Genomic DNA, 20020 nt, shown 5'->3' on the forward strand with positions numbered 1-20020 from the left:
AATTTTCAGATTTTCCTTTTTATTTTTGGGCTTTCGTTCCTTTGAATTTAATGTTCTTATTTTCAGATTTTGGGATTTATGAATGTCCGAATTTTCGAATTTATAAATTTACAAATTTTCAAATATTAAAATATTTGGAAAAATTGGTTAAACGGGTTTGCGTTAATTTGGATATTTCCGAATTAATGAATTTGTTGAAATTTGTTAAAAAACGAATTAGGAAAGAAACTAATTGTACATGTCTAGTTAGAATGGAGATGGATTGGAACACCTGTCAGGTTTAATTTCTGTCTGGGCCTTCATTAGAGAAGTTCACCCTCTCTATTTTCTCTATTTGTCCGGTTTACCGTTATCACTAACAGTAAAAGTGACAGAAAATCTCAAATTTTGGTTTGTCCCAGAAAAGTAATAAAGGGAAAATCTTCCAGTGGGGACACTAGTTCAGGTGACAACCAGGAATTCCCTCACTTTGGAGATATTTCCAAACTTCCTGTTTTGGATATGGGACAGGAAGTGAAGGGAAATCTCCTTTCAAGATAGCAAAATAAAAAAAACTGACAGGGGTTACAACCCTCCCTTACTCTATCCAAGATAGAAAAAAGTCCTTTTATTTTCCCGCCATGTTTTTGTGGTGTCACCTGGCAGACAGAAGTGATTTGCCACTGATTATCAGTTAAAACTCTTACCGTTTAGTCCAAACGCATGTCATATGAGATCTTTAAGCCAAGCAAATAGCACATCAAGTGTGCCTAGATTCACCCGCTTCTTATAAGCATGTCATTAGAGTTCTGTTTTTTATTTTCTAAACAAATGTTCTTACCACAAAACATGGTCCAGCCGAGGTCTTCATACATTCTTCCAGCAGCTGATGGCGAATCTTCCGAATCTTAGCGCTGTAGAGATCATCCGGGTGTATCCCATCATAGCCATCCAGCACCTGACATCACAAGGTAGACTCACAATTAGGGATGAGCTTCGTGTTCGAGTCGAACGCATGTTCGACTCGAACATCGGTCGTTCGTGCGTTCGCCGAATTCCGAACATTTGGGCCGTTCGCGGCAAAATTCGTGTGGCCCACAATGCACTGCGATGGCGCAATGCATTGCTGTCTCACAATTGGCCAAGCATGAAATGTGAACCCGCATGCTTGGCCAATCGCAGCGCCAGCAGCGAGGAGAGCAATGGTTAGACACAGGCATCCTGCCTGTGGCCAATCATAGCTCAGCCTGTGTAGTGCACGCCCCACACTATATAAAGCCGCCTTTCAGGCGGCCTCGTGTAGTGTTTGTTAGCATTTGAAGCAGTGGGTGTTCTGTGTACCTTCAACACAGTTACACACCAATCGTTTTTGGCTGATTTACTATTTTGCTCTTGTGTAGTGGTTACTGTCTGTGCCCTGACCGCAGTATACACCACTATATTCACCTCACCTATATAGCTAGTGATCTAGCTTTAATAATAGAGCTTGCAGCCAGTAGTGTTAGTGCGTGCTGTCTGCGTGCTCTGTACCCAGTACATACCACTATATACACCTACATAGCTGTTCTCTATTTGAGCCCACTTGCCATCTGCAGGAGTTATTGGAAGTTGTGCTGTGCTTCCAGCACAGCACAGTATACATCTGTATATACCCCTTTAACTCTGCTGTTTTCTGGTTATTGTCTGCGTGCCCTGTCCGCAGTATACACCGTGATATTCCCCTCACCTATATAGCTAGTGGTCCATCTTTAACAATAGAGCTTGCAGTCAGTAGTGTCACTCAGGAGATAGTGCGTGCTGTGTGCGTGCTCTGTACCCAGTACATACCGCTATTATCCACCTACATAGCTGTTCTCTATTTGGGCCCGATTGTCATCTGCGGGAGTTATTGGAAGTTGTGTGTGCCTCCAGCACAGCACAGTATACATCTGTATATACCCCTTTAACTCTGCTGTTTTCTGGTTATTGTCTGCGTGCCCTGACCGCAGTATACACCGTGATATTCACCTCACCTATATAGCTAGTGGTCCATCTTTAACAATAGAGCTTGCAGTCAGTAGTGTCAGGCCGCGTACACACGCGGGGACTGTTCGCTGAAACTTTGTTCGTCAAACAGTTGCCGCAACAGTCCGCTCAAAATTTGCATGAGCGGACTTGCCCACACACGAGCGGACTGTTTCAGCGAACTGTTTGCCAAACAGTTCGCTCAACTTTTGAAATGAACGGACTCGCCCACGTAAGGCGGAGGCAAGTCCGCCCATTTCGAGCGCGTGTACAGGTAGGCGGGGCCCGCGAAGGAGACGTCGCGGGCACCGCCGCCTGGAATGGACTTAAAGGGGAACCCCAACGCCGAAAAAAATCGGCGTGGGGGTTCCCCCAAAGTCCACAACAGACCCTTGTCCGAGCACGCTACCTGGCCGGCCAGGAAAGGGGGGGCGAGCGAGCGCGCCCCCCCCTCCTGAGCCGTACCAGGCCGCGTGCCCTCAACATGGGGGGTGCCTTGGGGAAGGGGGGGCCGCGCGGCCCCCCCACCCCAAAGCACCTTGTCCCCATGTTGATGAGGACAAGGGCCTCTTCCCGACAACCCTGGCCGTTGGTTGTCGGGGTCTGCGGGCGGGGGGCTTATCGGAATCCGGGAGCCCCCTTTAAGAAGGGGGCCCCCGGATACCGGCCCCCCACCCTATGTGAATGAGTATGGGGTACAATGTACCCCTACCCATTCACCTGTAAAATAAAAGTACCCAAAAAAAAAACACAACACACGAGAAAAAATATTTTATTGCACAGCTCCGGGGGTCTTCCGTCTTCGGGGGTCTTCCGTCTTCGGGGGTCTTCTCGCCGGACTCCTCCGCTATCTTCGTGTAGCTCTTTTGCTAGCGGAGGAGTCCGGCTTTCTTCCTCCCCGCCGCCGGCCTCTTCTCCCGACTTCGGGGGTCTTGTCCCCCTCTTCGGTTCTTCTGCCGGGCCACCGCGCCTTCTTGTAGCTCTTTTGCAGGCGGTGGCCCGGTCTTCTGTCGCCGCTGTCGCCGTCGCCGCCTTCCATTCTTCTTCTTCTTCTTGTTCTTCTTCTTCTTCTCCAGGAGATGTTGACACGACGCTCTCTCCGGCCGGAATGCCAGAGCCGCCCTGCGCTGCCACTTATATAGTGACAATGGGGCGGTGTCACATGGTATATGTCACATGGGTTGGTCACATGGGTTGATGTCACATGGTGACCCCGCCCCCTTACGATGTCATAGTCCCCATGTGACATCAACCCATGTGACCAACCCATGTCACATATACCATGTGACACCGCCCCATTGTCACTATATAAGTGGCAGCGCAGGGCGGCTCTGGCATTCCGGCCGGAGAGAGCGTCGTGTCAACATCTCCTGGAGAAGAAGAAGAAGAACAAGAAGAAGAAGAAGAACGGAAGGCGGCGACGGCGACAGCGGCGACAGAAGACCGGGCCACCGCCTGCAAAAGAGCTACAAGAAGGCGCGGTGGCCCGGCAGAAGAACCGAAGAGGGGGACAAGACCCCCGAAGTCGGGAGAAGAGGCCGGCGGCGGGGAGGAAGAAAGCCGGACTCCTCCGCTAGCAAAAGAGCTACACGAAGATAGCGGAGGAGTCCGGCGAGAAGACCCCCGAAGACGGAAGACCCCCGGAGCTGTGCAATAAAATATTTTTTCTCGTGTGTTGTGTTTTTTTTTTGGGTACTTTTATTTTACAGGTGAATGGGTAGGGGTACATTGTACCCCATACTCATTCACATAGGGTGGGGGGCCGGTATCCGGGGGCCCCCTTCTTAAAGGGGGCTCCCGGATTCCGATAAGCCCCCCGCCCGCAGACCCCGACAACCAACGGCCAGGGTTGTCGGGAAGAGGCCCTTGTCCTCATCAACATGGGGACAAGGTGCTTTGGGGTGGGGGGGGCGCGCAGCCCCCCCTTCCCCAAGGCACCCCCCATGTTGAGGGCACGCGGCCTGGTACGGCTCAGGAGGGGGGGCGCGCTCGCTCGCCCCCTTTCCTGGCTGGCCGGGTAGCGTGCTCGGACAAGGGTCTGTTGTGGACTTTGGGGGGACCCCCACGCCGTTTTTTTTCGGCGTTGGGGTTCCCCTTTAAGTCCATTCCAGGTGGCGGAGCCCGCGACGTCTCCGTCGCGGGCCCCGCCTACCTTCACACGCGCTCGAAATGAGCAGACTTCCCTCCGAGCGGGAACAGTTTGCTCATTTCGAAAGTAGCCTACACACGGGCGGACTGTTCGCTCAAACAAAGTTTCAGCGGACAGTTTTTCGGAATTTCCGAAAGACTTTGTCCGTCAAACTGTCCGCTGAAACTGTCCGCTGAAAGCCCACACACGGGCGGACTGTCCGCTGAAACACTGTTCAGCGGACAAAGTTGGGCGAACAGTCCGCCCGTGTGTACGCGGCCTCACTCAGGAGATAGTGCGTGCTGTGTGCGTGCTCTGTACCCAGTACATACCGCTATTATCCACCTACATAGCTGTTCTCTATTTGGGCCCGATTGTCATCTGCGGGAGTTATTGGAAGTTGTGTGTGCCTCCAGCACAGCACAGTATACATCTGTATATACCCCTTTAACTCTGCTGTTCTATAAAAAAGGCATCTGCAGGAGTTAGTGGGTGTTGTGTGCCTCCAGCACAATATAAACTACCCAACCACTGTTTTACCCAACTCCCTTCAGGCCATTACCATGTCTGGAAGGCCAGCAAGGAGAGGCAGACAGGCGCGAGCCGATAAAAGAGGGCAAGCAGGCTCTGTGTCTAGAGACAACAGTGCTGGTCGTGGACGCGGTGCATTGTCATCAGCACGTGGCCATGGGACATGCTTGTCCTTCTTTTCTGCAGCTGGACATGTTGAACCGCAACATGCCAACGACTTGGTAGAGTGGATGACCAAGCCCTCTTCATCCTCCTCATCCTCTCTCACCCAGTCTCAGGGTAGTAGAAAAGCAGCTGCCAACACATCGTCGTCCCTCCTCTCAATGTCATCATCAGTGACTCCTTCCCTAGACCCACCACGTCCTCCTGAGGAGTCTCCTGAACTCTTTGAGCACAGTGTTGGGTACATGCTCCAGGAGGATGCCCAGTGTTTGGTGGGCTCTGATGATGACACTCAGCTAGAGGAAGGCAGTAGCGTGAGCGCAGAGAGAGAGGATGCTCAAGAAGCACAGCAATCTGGCAGTCATGTTACACAAGCTGCAGCATACTGCCAGGTTTGCTACAGCGATGAAGAGGGAGGGGATGATGAGGGCACTGACTCCACGTGGGTGCCTGGAAGGAGGGAGGAGGAGGAGGAGGAGGAGGAGGCACATGTCCAACAAGGCAGGATGCCCTCCGGGGGCCAGCTTAGGGGCAGCACACCGACGGAATCACACCGCAGAGCTCCGCCTGCGCAGAGCGCTTCCTCTGCGCGTTATTCTAAAAGTTCTTTGGTGTGGGCCTTTTTTGAGACGAGTGCATCAGATCGCACCGCTGCTATTTGCAACATATGTCTCAAGCGTATCTCACGTGGCCAAAACATCAGCCGCTTGGGCACCACATGCTTGACCAGACATATGTTGACCTGCCATGCAGCTCGTTGGCAAGCGTACCTGAAAGACCCACACCAAAGAACAAAGCGGACCTCTCCTTGCTCCTCATCAGCTGGCATCTCTAACCCCACTAGACCTTCAGTCCTCTCTGAAACCTGCTCTGAGAGGAATGAAGGTGTAGAATTAGGTGTGTCACAGCCAAGTGCTTCCGGGAACTCTGCTAGTGGTACATCCACATCCGATTATAGCAGGCAAATGTCCCTGCCCCAGCTGCTGGACCGGCGGAAGAAGTTTACTCCCAGCCATCCACATGCCCAGCGGTTGAATGCTAGCTTGGCTAAATTGCTAGCACTTCAACTGCTGCCTTTTCAGTTGGTAGACTCGGCCCCCTTCCGTGAGTTTGTACAATGTGCGGTTCCTCAGTGGCAGGTCCCCAAACGCCACTTTTTCTCACGGAAGGCGATTCCGGCTCTCTACCGGCATGTGGAAGGCAATGTCCTTGCCTCGCTGGACAGGGCGGTCAGCGGTAAGGTGCATATTACCGCTGACTCATGGTCCAGCAGGCATGGACAGGGACGTTACCTGTCTTTCACGGCCCATTGGGTCACCCTTCTGGCTGCTGGGAAGGATGCAGGACAAGGTGCAGTAGTGTTGGAGGTTGTTCCGCCACCACGCCTCCAAAATGCTACTATTGGTTGTGACACACCTCTCTCCTCCACCCCCTTCTCTTCTTCTTCCTCCATGGCCTCTTCCAGTGCTCTGTCCTCAGAACCAGCGGTGCTCCACACTGGGGCGGATGTTTTGTCAGCTCTGCAGGGGCAGGCCGAGAGGTGGTTGACGCCACGCCAGCTTAAGCCAGGAATGGTGGTTTGCGACAATGGCACCAACCTCCTCTCCGCCCTCCGACAGGGACAACTGACCCATGTGCCCTGTGTAGCTCACGTCCTTAACCTGGTGGTGCAGCGGTTCTTGGGCAGGTACCCCGGCTTACAGGATGTCCTGAAACAGGCCAGGAGAGTCTGTGTGCATTTCCGCCGATCATTTAATGCCTGTGCTCGGCTGGCTGAGCTCCAAAAGGAGTTGAACCTGCCCAAGAACCGCCTTATATGTGACATGCCCACCAGATGGAACTCAACATTGGCCATGCTGCAGCGGCTGCACACGCAGCAGAGGGCCATCAATGAGTACCTGTGCGACTACGGCACCAGGACAGGGTCAGGGGAGCTTGGTTTTTTCTCACCACGCCAGTGGGGCATGATCAGGGATGCATGCACTGTCCTGTCACCGTTTGAGGAGGCCACAAGGATGGTGAGCAGTGACAGTGCATGCATCAGTGACACTGTACCTCTTGTCCACCTCTTGGAGCATACGCTGCGTGGAATAATGGACAGGGCACTTGAGGCAGAACAGAGGCAGGAAGAGGAGGACTTCCTTGCCTCTCAAGGCCCCCTTTATCCAGACAGTGTTCCTGCTGTGCCACCCATCACACAGGAAGAGGGTGAGGAGGAGGAAGAGGAGGAGGAGGATGATTGTGTCAGCATGGAGGTGGAGGCTGGCACTCAGCATCAGCATCAGCAGCAGCAGTCTTATAGGGATGATTTACAGTCCCAAGAAACACGTGGACTTGTACGTGGCTGGGAGGAGGTAGCTGCGGATCATGTTGTCCTTAGTGACCCAGAGGACTCCGGACCGAATGCCTCAGCTAACCTACGCTGCATGGCCTCCCTGATCCTGCAAAGCCTGCGGAAGGATCCTCGTATTCTTCGGATCAAGGAGAGGGACCATTACTGGCTGGCCACTCTCTTTGATCCACGGTACAAGGGTAAGGTTGCCGACCTTATCTTGCCATCGCAGAGGGAGCAGAGGATGAGACATCTCCGGGAGGCTTGCAGAAAGCTCTGTGCAACGCGTTCCCAGAGACTGGGAGGTCACAAACTCCTGGTCCTGGACAACGTGTTGCTGAGGCATCAGTCAGAAGGAGCGGTGGAGAAGGTGGCCGTCTGACTGATGCTTTCAGACAATTTTTTAGTCCGCAGCCCCATGGTATGATTGGTTCCAGCACCCATCGCCAGCGTCTAATTTACATGGTGCAGGAATACCTAGGGGCAAGGTCAGACTTGGACACCTTTCCCACTGAAAATCCTCTGGCTTACTGGGTCTTGAGGATGGATCACTGGCCAGAGCTTGCACAGTATGCAATTGAGCTACTGGCCTGTCCTGCATCCAGCGTTCTTTCGGAACGCACCTTCAGTGCTGCTGGTGGCTTCGTTACCGATCACAGGGTGCGCCTGTCCACCGAATCAGTTGATCGACTGACCTTCATCAAGATGAATCAGTCTTGGATCACCCACAGCTACCAAGCACCTGAAGCTGATGTAACCGAATAATTTTTTTTGAAATACCACATCCCTTCAAGACTGCCTATGCTGATGCTGAGTGACTGTCCTGTTATGTTGATTGTCTATCCTTTTCCTCCTCCGCTGATATGTTGGAAGAACATTTTTGGTTCTGGGTGATGCCAGCAGCCCAATTTTTCTGCCCCTGTTTAACAGGGGCGTTTAAGTACAATTTTTGATGCAATGCTTTGCAGCAGGGCTAATTCCTGCAATAAAACTAGAGTATATGGCAGAGGTTGCAGTGTGATGGCACCAGTGCCTAAGGCCCAATTTTTCTGCCCCTGTTTAACAGGGGCGTTTAAGTACAATTTTTGATGCAATGCTTTGCAGCAGGGCTAATTCCTGCAATAAAACTAGAGTATATGGCAGAGGTTGCAGTGTGATGGCACCAGTGCCTAAGGCCCAATATTTCTGCCCCTGTTTAACAGGGGCGTTTAAGTACAATTTTTGATGCAATGCTTTGCAGCAGGGCTAATTCCTGCAATAAAACTAGAGTATATGGCAGAGGTTGCAGTGTGATGGCACCAGTGCCTAAGGCCCAATTTTTCTGCCCCTGTTTAACAGGGGCGTTTAAGTACAATTTTTGATGCAATGCTTTGCAGCAGGGCTAATTCCTGCAATAAAACTAGAGTGTATGGCAGAGGTTGCAGTGTGATGGCACCAGTGCCTAAGGCCCAATTTTTCTGCCCCTGTTTAACAGGGGCGTTTAAGTACAATTTTTGATGCAATGCTTTGCAGCAGGGCTAATTCCTGCAATAAAACTAGAGTGTATGGCAGAGGTTGCAGTGTGATGGCACCAGTGCCTAAGGCCCAATTTTTCTGCCCCTGTTTAACAGGGGCGTTTAAGTACAATTTTTGATGCAATGCTTTGCAGCAGGGCTAATTCCTGCAATAAAACTAGAGTGTATGGCAGAGGTTGCAGGGTGATGGCACCAGTGCCTAAGGCCCAATTTTTCTGCCCCTGTTTAACAGGGGCGTTTAAGTACAATTTTTGATGCAATGCTTTGCAGCAGGGCTAATTCCTGCAATAAAACTAGAGTGTATGGCAGAGGTTGCAGTGTGATGGCACCAGTGCCTAAGGCCCAATTTTTCTGCCCCTGTTTAACAGGGGCGTTTAAGTACAATTTTTGATGCAATGCTTTGCAGCAGGGCTAATTCCTGCAATAAAACTAGAGTGTATGGCAGAGGTTGCAGTGTGATGGCACCAGTGCCTAAGGCCCAATTTTTCTGCCCCTGTTTAACAGGGGCGTTTAAGTACAATTTTTGATGCAATGCTTTGCAGCAGGGCTAATTCCTGCAATAAAACTAGAGTATATGGCAGAGGTTGCAGTGTGATGGCACCAGTGCCTAAGGCTCAATTTTTCTGCCCCTGTTTAACAGGGGCGTTTAAGTACAATTTTTGATGCAATGCTTTGCAGCAGGGCTAATTCCTGCAATAAAACTAGAGTATATGGCAGAGGTTGCAGTGTGATGGCACCAGTGCCTAAGGTCCAATTTTTCTGCCCCTGTTTAACAGGAGCGTTTAAGTAAAATTTTTGATGCAATGCTTTGCAGCAGGGCTAATTCCTGCAATAAAACTAGAGTATATGGCAGAGGTTGCAGTGTGATGGCACCAGTGCCTAAGGCCCAATTTTTCTGCCCCTGTTTAGCAGGAGCGTTTAAGTAAAATTTTTGATGCAATGCTTTGCAGCAGGGCTAATTCCTGCAATAAAACTAGAGTATATGGCAGAGGTTGCAGTGTGATGGCACCAGTGCCTAAGGCCCAATTTTTCTGCCCCTGTTTAACAGGGACATGTAATTACAATTCTTGATATAATATTTCACAGGAGGGCCCCTTCCTGTGCCCACCCAGAGTAACGGTGAGGACTTATAGTGTTGTGGCACCAGCACCACAACCACCAAAGGTCAATTTTTCTACTACTGTTCAACAATGGCATGTAATTACAATTCTTGATATAATCGTTCACAGCAGGGCGCTCCAGCGCCCACCAAGAGTCACTTTGAGGGCTTACAATGTTGTTGCAAAACCAACACCTTGTTCCGCCATTTCTGCAGAGCATATAGGGCAGGCCCCTACTTTCAAACATCCAATTTACAAACATCTCCTACTTGCAAACGGAAGGAGACAACAGCAAGTGAGATGAAAAAAGATGGACGACAAAACAAATTATACAGGGGTGATAACCCTTCCCTATGTTTTCCAAAAAGCTTAAAAATAGTTTTTTTGACTGGAGCTACACTTTAACCAGTTGCCGACCGCCGCACGCCGATGTACGTCGGTACAATGGCACGGGCAGGCATAAGGACATACATGTACGTCCCTTGCCTCCCGCGGGTCGGGGGCCCGATCGGGCCCCCGCCCGGTGCCTGCGGCGGTCGGTATTCGTTCGGGAGCGATCCCGGACGAGGGGACGGCCATTCATTCATGGCCACCCCCTCGCGATCGCTCCCGACGAATAGAAATCCCCGGTGACATCACTTCCTCTCCTGTAATGTAAACACAGGAGAGGAAGTGATGTATTCTCTCCTCCGTGTCGGTATTTTTCGTTCCGACACGGAGGAGAGCGGATCAGTAAGTTGCACCAACACTCTACACACACAGTAGAACATGCCAGGCACACTCACACCCCCCCTTTACCCCCCTTTACCCCCCCAATTACCCCTGCCCCCCAGTCACAGTGACACCAATGTCATTTTTTTTTTTTTTTTTTTTTTTTTTTGCATTGGTGTCATTTGTGACTGTAATAACTGTTAGGGCAGTTAGAGTTAGCCCCCTTTAGTTCTAATGTACCCCCCTAACCCCCCCAATAAAGATTTAACCCCGTGATCACCCCCCGTCGCCAGTGTCACTAAGGCTGGGTTCACATTGCAGCGGTTTATGAGAACGAATGTGATTCGCACCGCACTGCAGTGCAAATCACATCCGATCTCTGTGCGATTCGAGTTCAGCCATTCACCGCACCCGCCGCACCCGCCACACCCGCCGCACCCGCCGCAAATTCGCACGGGACCCTTTTTTTGGCCCGCAGCAGAATCGGATCGCATGGGTGTTCACACCATGCGATCCGAGTTTGCAGATCGCACTGCGATATGCGAACTGATCTGGGGGTGTCAGTAACATTTCACTGACACTCCCAGCAGTTCGCATAGGGCAGTGTGAACTGCCGCCGGGAGGCATGCGATGCGGGAACCCGCCGCGGATTCGCGGCGTTTCCGCATCGCTCCAGTGTGAACCCAGCCTAATAAGCAATCATTTTTCTGATCGCCGTATTAGTGTCACAGGTGACGCTAGTTAGGCAGGTAGGTATTTAGGTTCGCCGCAGCTTTTTATAGCGCCAGGGACCCCCATATACTACCGCATAAAGCCCCCTGATTGCCCCCTAGTTAACCCTTTCACCAGTGATCACCATATAACTGTTACAGGTGACGCTGGTTGGTTAGTTATTTTTTTATAGTTTCAGGGCACCCGCCATTTATTACCTAATAAAGGTTTAACCCCCTGATCACCCGGCGGGTGTCATTTGTGACTAATAACTGTTAGGGCAGTTAGGGTTAGCCCCCTTTAGTTATAAGGTACCCCCCTAACCCCCCCAATAAAGGTTTAACCCCGTGATCACCCCCCGTCGCCAGTGTCACTAAGGCTGGGTTCACATTGCAGCGGTTTATGAGAACGGATGTGATTCGCACCGCACTGCAGTGCAAATCACATCCGATCTCTGTGCGATTCGAGTTCAGCCATTCGCCGCACCCGCCGCAAATTCGCACGGGACCCTTTTTTTGTCCCGCAGCAGAATCGGATCGCATGGGTGTTCACACCATGCGATCCGAGTTTGCAGATCGCACTGCGATATGCGAACTGATCTGGGGGTGTCAGTAACATTTCACTGACACTCCCAGCAGTTCGCATAGGGCAGTGTGAACTGCCGCCGGGAGGCATGCGATGCGGGAACCCGCCGCGCATTCGTGGCGTTCCCGCATCGCTCCAGTGTGAACCCAGCCTAATAAGCGATCGTTTTTCTGATCGCTGTATTAGTGTCACAGGTGACGCTAGTTAGGCAGGTAGGTATTTAGGTTCGCTGAAGCTTTTTATAGCGCCAGGGACCCCCATATACTACCGCATAAAGCCCCCTAATTGCCCCCTAGTTAACCCTTTCACCAGTGATCACCATATAACTGTTACAGGTGACGCTGGTTGGTTAGTTATTTTTTTATAGTTTCAGGGAACCCGCCATTTATTACCTAGTCTCACTAGTGTACCCCTAAATTTAGGGGTGTCTACTTTCCAAAATGGGGTCATTTGGGGGGGGTTTGTGCCATCTTGGCATTTTATGGCCTTCAAAACTGTAACGCCCTTAGAAAGCCTGAAGGCGGTGCTTGGTTTTCGGGGCCCCGTACGCGGCTAGGCTCCCAAAAAGTCCCACATATGTGGTATCCCCATACTCAGGAGAAGCAGCAGAATTTATTTTGGGGAGTCATTTCACATATGCCCATGGCATGCGTGAGCAATATATCATTTAGTGACAACTTTGTGAAAAAAAAAAAAAAAAAAGTTTGTAATTTTCCCGCAACTTGTGGCAAAATATAAAATATTCCATGGACTCAACATGCCTCTCAGCAAATAGCTTGGGGTGTCTACTTTCTAAAATGGGGTCATTTGTGGGGGTTTTGTGCCATCTTGGCATTTTATGGCCTTCAAAACTGTAATAGGTAGTGAGAAGTGAACTCAAAAATTTACGCCCTTAGAAAGCCTGAAGGCGGTGCTTGGTTTTCGGGGCCCCGTACGCGGCTAGGCTCCCAAAAAGTCCCACATATGTGGTATCCCCGTACTCAGGAGAAGCAGCAGAATTTATTTTGGGGTGTCATTTCACATATGCCCATGGCATGCATGAGCAATATATCATTTAGTGACAACTTTGTTAAAAAAAAAAAAAAAAAAAAAAAAGTTTGTAATTTTCCCGCAACTTGTGGCAAAATATAAAATATTCCATGAACTCAACATGCCTCTCAGCAAATAGCTTGGGGTGTCTACTTTCTAAAATGGGGTCATTTGTGGGGGTTTTGTGCCATCTTGGCATTTTATGGCCTTCAAAACTGTAATAGGTAGTGAGACGTGAACTCAAAAATTTACGCCCTTAGAAAGCCTGAAGGCGGTGCTTGGTTTTCGGGGCCCCGTACGCGGCTAGGCTCCCAAAAAGTCCCACATATGTGGTATCCCCATACTCAGGAGAAGCAGCAGAATTTATTTTGGGGTGTCATTTCACATACGCCCATAGCATGTGTGAGCAATATATCATTTAGTGACAACTTTGTGTAAAAAAAAAAAAAATTTTTTTTTTTGTCATTATTCAATCGCTTGAGGCAAAAAAATAAAATATTCAATGGGCTCAACATGCCTCTTATCAATTTCCTTAGGGGGTCTACTTTCCAAAATGGGGTCATTTGGGGGGGTTTTGTACTGCCCTGCCATTTTAGCACCTCAAGAAATGAGATAGGCAGTCGTAAACTAAAAGCTGCGTAAATTCCAGAAAACGTACCTTAGTTTGTAGATGTGACAACTTTTGCGCAAACCAATAAATATACAATTATTGACTTTTTTTTTACCAAAGACATGTGGCTGAATACATTTTGGCCTAAATGTATGACTAAAATTGAGTTTATTGGATTTTTCTAATAACAAAAAGTAGAAAATATCATTTTTTTTCAAAATTTGCGGTCTTTTTACGTTTATATCGCAAAAAATAAAAATCGCAGAGGCAATCAAATACCATCAAAAGAAAGCTCTATTTGTGGGAAGAAAAGGACGCAAATTTTGTTTGGGTACAACATTGCATGACCGCGCAATTACCAGTTAAAGCAGCGCAGTGCCAAAGTGTAAAAAGACCTCTGGTCATTTACCAGCAAAATGGTCCGGTCTGAAAGTGGTTAAAAATGTACCAGTTGAAAATTACAAACAGATTCAACTTAACACAACAAACCTACACAGTCCCTGTCTTGTTTGCACCGCCTGTATACTGCTGTTCTGAGTATATAGGGCCTGGGGGCCACACGCATTTCCTTTTTTTTAATATGGGTACGGGGTTCCCCTTAATATGCGTACGAAACCCAAAGGGGCTGGTAATGGGCAGGGAGGGCTACCCATGCCATTTTTCTGAATGATTTTCAACCATATTGCAGGAACCAGATATAACATTAAAACCGCAAGCAGTTTTAAATGGTGTTATTTCCGTTTAATGTCATTTTGTGCAGGGACTGTTCTAAACACGGGAAACACGTGGCACTTCACAGGCATACTACAGACACCCCCCAGGCACCATATTTAAAGGAATATTTCACTTTTTTTTTTTCACTTTAATCGTCATTAAAATCAGTGCTCCCGCCAAAACGGTAGTTTTTAAAACTTTTTTTGCAGTGACCCATGTCCCCTGAGGCAGGAGGCAGGTCGCCAAACCCTTTTTAGGACAGTATCTTGCATATTAGCCGTTAAAATTAGCACTTTCCAATTCGAACGTTCGAGTCCCATAGACTTCAATGGGGTTCTAACGTTCGTACCGAACGCGGGGGTCGTTCGCAAGTTCTGGTGCGAACCGAACCGGGGGGTGTTCGGCTCATCCCTACTCACAATCAAAACCAAAGATGTATGGGGAGAAGATCACCATCCAGTAGTACAATTTTCTTCCACGTGTCGTTTTATTTGACCTATTATTACTTCTCCACAACCTCTGCTCATTGATTGCTCACCCTGGGCACTGCAGCTGAACTGGGGCTATTTGTGGAAGAGGCTTTGGAAAGAAAGGGCATCATTTGCTTTCAATGAACATGGGCCTAATATATCACAGTATTCCCCCTGACAATGCTTTCATCTGCTTTTCTCTCCCTAAGGACTGAGCCAGATTTGTTTAGGCATCCTCCACAGTCTCCATCTACTTCCTATACTGAGAAGCTGGCTCAGAGACTTCACAGTCATGTAAATTCTAGCGCCTGTGCAGTTCTTGGTGGTGTTCATAAATGTCTGAAGACCACACGTCACCTTGTGACTTGTTACAAAGTTACAATATTGTTGTATTGATTACTAGGGGAGAGGAGGCCAAGGAATAGCTACCGCCTATCTGCAGCAGACTAATGGCACCATCTAGGGGAGAGGAGACTGATTAAATGCTACCTCCTATGTGCAGCATACTCATGGAACCTTCTAGGGGAGAGGAGACCGTGGAAAATCTACCTCTTACCTGCAGCATACTTATGGCACCATCTAGGGGAGAGGAGACCAAGGGAATGCTACCTGTAGCAGACTAATGGCACCATCTAGGGGAGAGTGGACCGAGGAAATGCTACCTCCTACCTGCAGCAGACTAATGGCACCATCTAGGGGAGAGGAGACTAAGTAAATGCTACCTCCTATGTGCAGCATACTCATGGCACCATCTAGGGGAGATGAGACTGAGGAAATGCTACCTCCAACCTGCAGCATACTCATGGCACCAGCTAGGGGAGAGGAGACAGAGGAAATGCTACCTCCTACCTGCAGCATACTAATGGTACCATCTAGGGGAGAGGAGACCAAGCAAATGCTACCTGCAGCAGACTAATGGCACCATCTGGGGGAGAGGGGATCAAGGAAATGCTACCTCCTACCTGAAGCATACTAATGGTACCATCTAGGAGAGAGGAGACAGAGGAAATGCTACTTCCTACCTACAGCAGACTAATGACACAATATAGGGGAGAGGAGACCGAGGAAATGCTACGCCCTACCCGTAGCAGTGTAATGGCACCATCTAGAGGAGAGCAGACTGAGGAAATGCTACCTCATACCTGCAGCAGACTAATAGCACCATCTCTGCCTAGTCTAAGTCACTGGATGACTTTCTAATGATAAAAGGTGGAGCATTTTTGAAAAGTGATACTTTTGCATTTTTTTGTGACATGCAAGAAATGTATTAATGCAGTTACTAAATGTTCTGCTTTAAGGTGGACATAAATCCAGGCAACAAGGGTTGTTCGCCCCACTGGATGTCTGGAAAACTCAAGAATTACATACAGACATATAGCAGCTCTAAATCACCTAATTGGGCAAAGTTGTATTTAACTGCCCACCCACCACCTCACATAGGAGTACGTCAGGAAAGCGTCTCTCCTGTGAACTTCCAGGTAGGGGGCTCCGGCTGTTCTGTGATTAGACACAGCACAAGACGATCCATGGGGGAAGGTGGATGGCCACTGACACCCACTGATCGGCGAGGAGAAAGACAGAACAGAGCTCTGTCTATGTAAACAAGGCAGAGCTCTGTCCTGTCAGCAGGGATGGGCTGGATTTTGTTTCCCTGCAAAGCAGGAAATAAAATCCAGCACATCCCTTAGTAAAAGCATCACGCAAACAAACACTGGCTAGGCACACATTTAACTCTTTGATTGCCCTGGATGTTTAACCTCTTCCCAGCCCGTGTCATTAGTACAGTGACAGTTCATATTTTTAGCACTGATCACTGGTCCCCACAAAGTGTCAGTTCATGTCAGACTGTCTGCCACAATATCGCAGTCCTGTTATATGTCGCTGATTGCTGCTATTACTAGTATAAATATATAAATAAATAAAAATTCTAGTATGTATCTCATAGTTTTTAGACGCTATAACTTTTGTGCAAATCAGTCAATATACGCTTAATGGGATTTTTTAACCATAAATATGTAGAAGAATACATACTGGGATAAATATACGAAAAAAAATGGACTTTTTATATTTATTATTGAATATGTTTTATAGCAAAAAGGAAAAAATATTGTTTGTTTTTCAAAATCGTCATTCTTTTTTATAGCGCTTTTTTATAGCCATTTTATAGGGCGCCATTATTGTCTGGAGGGTAGCCAGGCTTTGGAACTCTTGGTGGCCCTCAGGAATCAATACTCATATCTTGCAACCATCACAGAAATAGGAAAAAGATGTGGCACCTTCTAAGAGTCCACAATAGGAAAAGGAAAATATATTGTAGATGTCCCAATTATATTGTATCTTGCAACCTCCGCCTGACCCCTAGGATCTACGCCTGGATCCCAGTAATGCAATGTCTGCCTTTGAAGTCCGTTTAGTTCTAGGAGATTCTCTCTCACCTGTCTTCGGCAAAGTCTTGCCAACACTCTTATGCCGCGTACACACGGGCAGACTGTATGGCGTACTTAGTCCGCCGAAACACATTTCAGCGGACAGTCCGCTCGTGTGTGGGCTTCAGCAGACTTTTTCAGCGTGCAGTCCGGCGTACTAAGAATTTCGTTTTTTTCAAAATTCTGTCCGTCGGACTCACATTTCGGCGGACAATCTGGCCGCGTGTATGCCAGTCCGCCGTACTTTTGAAATGAGCGGACTTTTCCAGCCCGGAGAAAAGTCCGCTCATTTCGAGCGGGTATCCAGGTAGGCGGGGCCCGCGAAGGAGACGTCGCTGGCCCCGCCGCCTGGTATGGACTTAAAGGGGAACCCCAACGCCGAAAAAAATCGGCGTGGGGGTCCCCCCCAAGTCCACAACAGACCCTTGTCCGAGCACGCTACCCAGCCGGCCAGGAAAGGGGGGCGAGCGAGCGCCCCCCCCTCCTGAGCCGTACCAGGCCGCGTGCCCTCAACATGGGGGGGTGCTTTGGGGAAGGGGGGGCCGCGCGGCCCCCCCACCCCAAAGCACCTTGTCCCCATGTTGATGAGGACAAGGGCCTCTTCCCGACAACCCTGGCCGTTGGTTGTCGGGGTCTGCGGGCGGGGGCTTATCGGAATCCGGGAGCCCCCTTTAATAAGGGGGCCCCCGGATACCGGCCCCCCACCCTATGTGAATGAGTATGGGGTACAATGTACCCCTACCCATTCACCTGTAAAATAAAAGTACAAAAAAAAACACAACACACGAGATAAAATACTTTATTGCACAGCTCCGGGGGTCTTCCGTCTTCGGGGGTCTTCCGGCCACAATGCCAGGGCCGCGCTGCGCGGCCACTTATATAGGGACAAGGGGCGGTGTCACATGGCTTTATGTCACATGGGTTGGTGTCACATGGTGACCCCGCCCCCTTACGATGTCATAGTCCCCATGTGACATCAACCCATGTGACCAACCCATGTGACATAAAGCCATGTGACACCGCCCCTTGTCCCTATATAAGTGGCCGCGCAGCGTGGCCCTGGCATTGTGGCCGGAGAGATCGTCGAGTCAACATCTCCTAGAGAAGAAGGAGAAGAAGAAGAAGAAGAACGGAAGGCGGCGGCGGTGGCCCGGCAGAAGAACCGAAGAGGGGGACAAGACCCCCGAAGTCAGGAGAAGAGGCCGGCGGCGAGGAAGAAAGCCGGACTCCTCCACTAGCAAAAGAGCTACAAGAAGATAGCGAAGGAGTCCGGCGAGAAGACCCCCGAAGACGGAAGACCCCCGGAGCTGTGCAATAAAGTATTTTATCTCGTGTGTTGTGTTTTTTTTTGTACTTTTATTTTACAGGTGAATGGGTAGGGGTACATTGTACCCCATACTCATTCACATAGGGTGGGGGGCCGGTATCCGGGGGCCCCCTTATTAAAGGGGGCTCCCGGATTCCGATAAGCCCCCCGCCCGCAGACCCCGACAACCAACGGCCAGGGTTGTCGGGAAGAGGCCCTTGTCCTCATCAACATGGGGACAAGGTGCTTTGGGGTGGGGGGGGCCGCGCGCCCCCCCCTTCCCCAAGGCACCCCCCCATGTTGAGGGCACGCGGCCTGGTACGGCTCAGGAGGGGGGGCGCTCGCTCGCCCCCCTTTCCTGGCCGGCCGGGTAGCGTGCTCGGACAAGGGTCTGTTGTGGACTTGGGGGGGACCCCCACGCCGATTTTTTTTGGCGTTGGGGTTCCCCTTTAAGTCCATACCAGGCGGCAGGGCCAGCGACGTCTCCTTCGCGGGCCCCGCCTACCTGGAGACGCGCTCGAAATGAGCGGACTTTCCTCCGCGTGTGTGGGCGAGTCCGTTCATTTCAAAAGTAGGGCAGATAGTACGGCGGACTTAGTACGCCGTATTAGTCCGCTCAAAAAGTGCCGTGTGTGGGCAAGTAGCCCGTTCGGAAATTCCGACGGACAGTCTGGCGTACTTTTCCGCCAGACTAAGTACGTCATACAGTTTGACCGTGTGTACGCGGCATTAGATTACATTCTGGGAAAGAGAACAATCTAAACTTCACCCAAGAACAACCGCAATTCACTTATTATCTAAATCTTATCTAAAAGCTTTCTGGCCCTCAAAATCCTATAGCACTGTTGGACACCTACACTATATTACCAAAAGTATTGGGACACCTGCCTTTACACGCACATGAAATTTTATGGCATTCCAGTCTAAAGCTGGCCATACACCTATAGATTATCTGCAGATTTTCTATGGTTAGATGGAAAAGTGCAACAGATTTCTCCATGTTAGCTAAACTGTGTGGATGGAGGAATCTCCCACTTTTTCCATCTAACCATAGAAAATCTGCAGATAATCTATAGGTGTATGGCCAGCTTTAGTCTGTATTGTTCAATATTGAGTTGGCCCACCTTTTTCAGCTATACCACCTTCAACTCTTCTGTGAAGCCTGCCCACAAGGTTTAAGATTGTGTATATGGGAATGTTTGACCATTCTTCCAGAAGAGCATTCGTGAGGTCAGGCACTGATGTGGACGAGAAGGCCTGGCTTGCAGTCTCCGCTCTACTTTATCCCAAAGGTGTTTTATCGGGTTGAGGTGCAGGCCAGTCAAGTTTCTCCACCCCAAACTCGCTCATCCAGGTCTTCATGGACCTTGCTTTGTGCACTGGTGTGTGTTGGAACAGGAAGGGGCCATCCCCAAACTAATCCCACAAAGATGGGAGCATGAAATTGTCCAAAATGTCTTGGTATGCTGATGCCTTAAAAGTTCTCTTCACTGGAACTAAGGGGCCAAGTCCAACCCCTGAAAAACAACCCCAGACCATAATTCCCCCTCCACCAAATGATTTGGACCAGTGCACAAACAAGGTCCATAAAAACATGGATGAGTGCGTTTGGGGTGGAGGAACTTGACTGGCCTGCACAGAGTCCTGACCTCAACCCGATAAAACACCTTTGGGATGAATTAGAGCAGAGACTGAGAGCCAGGACTTC

At 49.7% G+C, this 20020-nt stretch overlaps 1 protein-coding gene across 1 annotated transcript in view; it reads right to left on the bottom strand.

The window, feature by feature from the left end:
• Positions 1 to 689: 689 nt before the first annotated feature.
• Positions 690 to 20020, bottom strand: part of LOC143927099 (NACHT and WD repeat domain-containing protein 2-like) — a 40282-nt gene continuing 20951 nt past the window's right edge. Inside the window, exons 3-4 of the mRNA XM_077451054.1 lie at positions 821 to 937; positions 690 to 716 (exon numbers count right to left, since the gene is read on the bottom strand). Coding sequence (XP_077307180.1) covers positions 690 to 716; positions 821 to 937 — 144 coding nt within the window. The remainder of the gene's footprint in view (positions 717 to 820; positions 938 to 20020) is intronic.

The sequence above is a fragment of the Lithobates pipiens genome, unplaced genomic scaffold (genome assembly GCF_037356315.1).
Source record: "Lithobates pipiens isolate NorthernLeopardFrog02 unplaced genomic scaffold, aLitPip1_a1.2 Scaffold_23, whole genome shotgun sequence".
In the NCBI taxonomy this organism is placed as follows: Eukaryota; Metazoa; Chordata; class Amphibia; order Anura; family Ranidae; genus Lithobates; species Lithobates pipiens.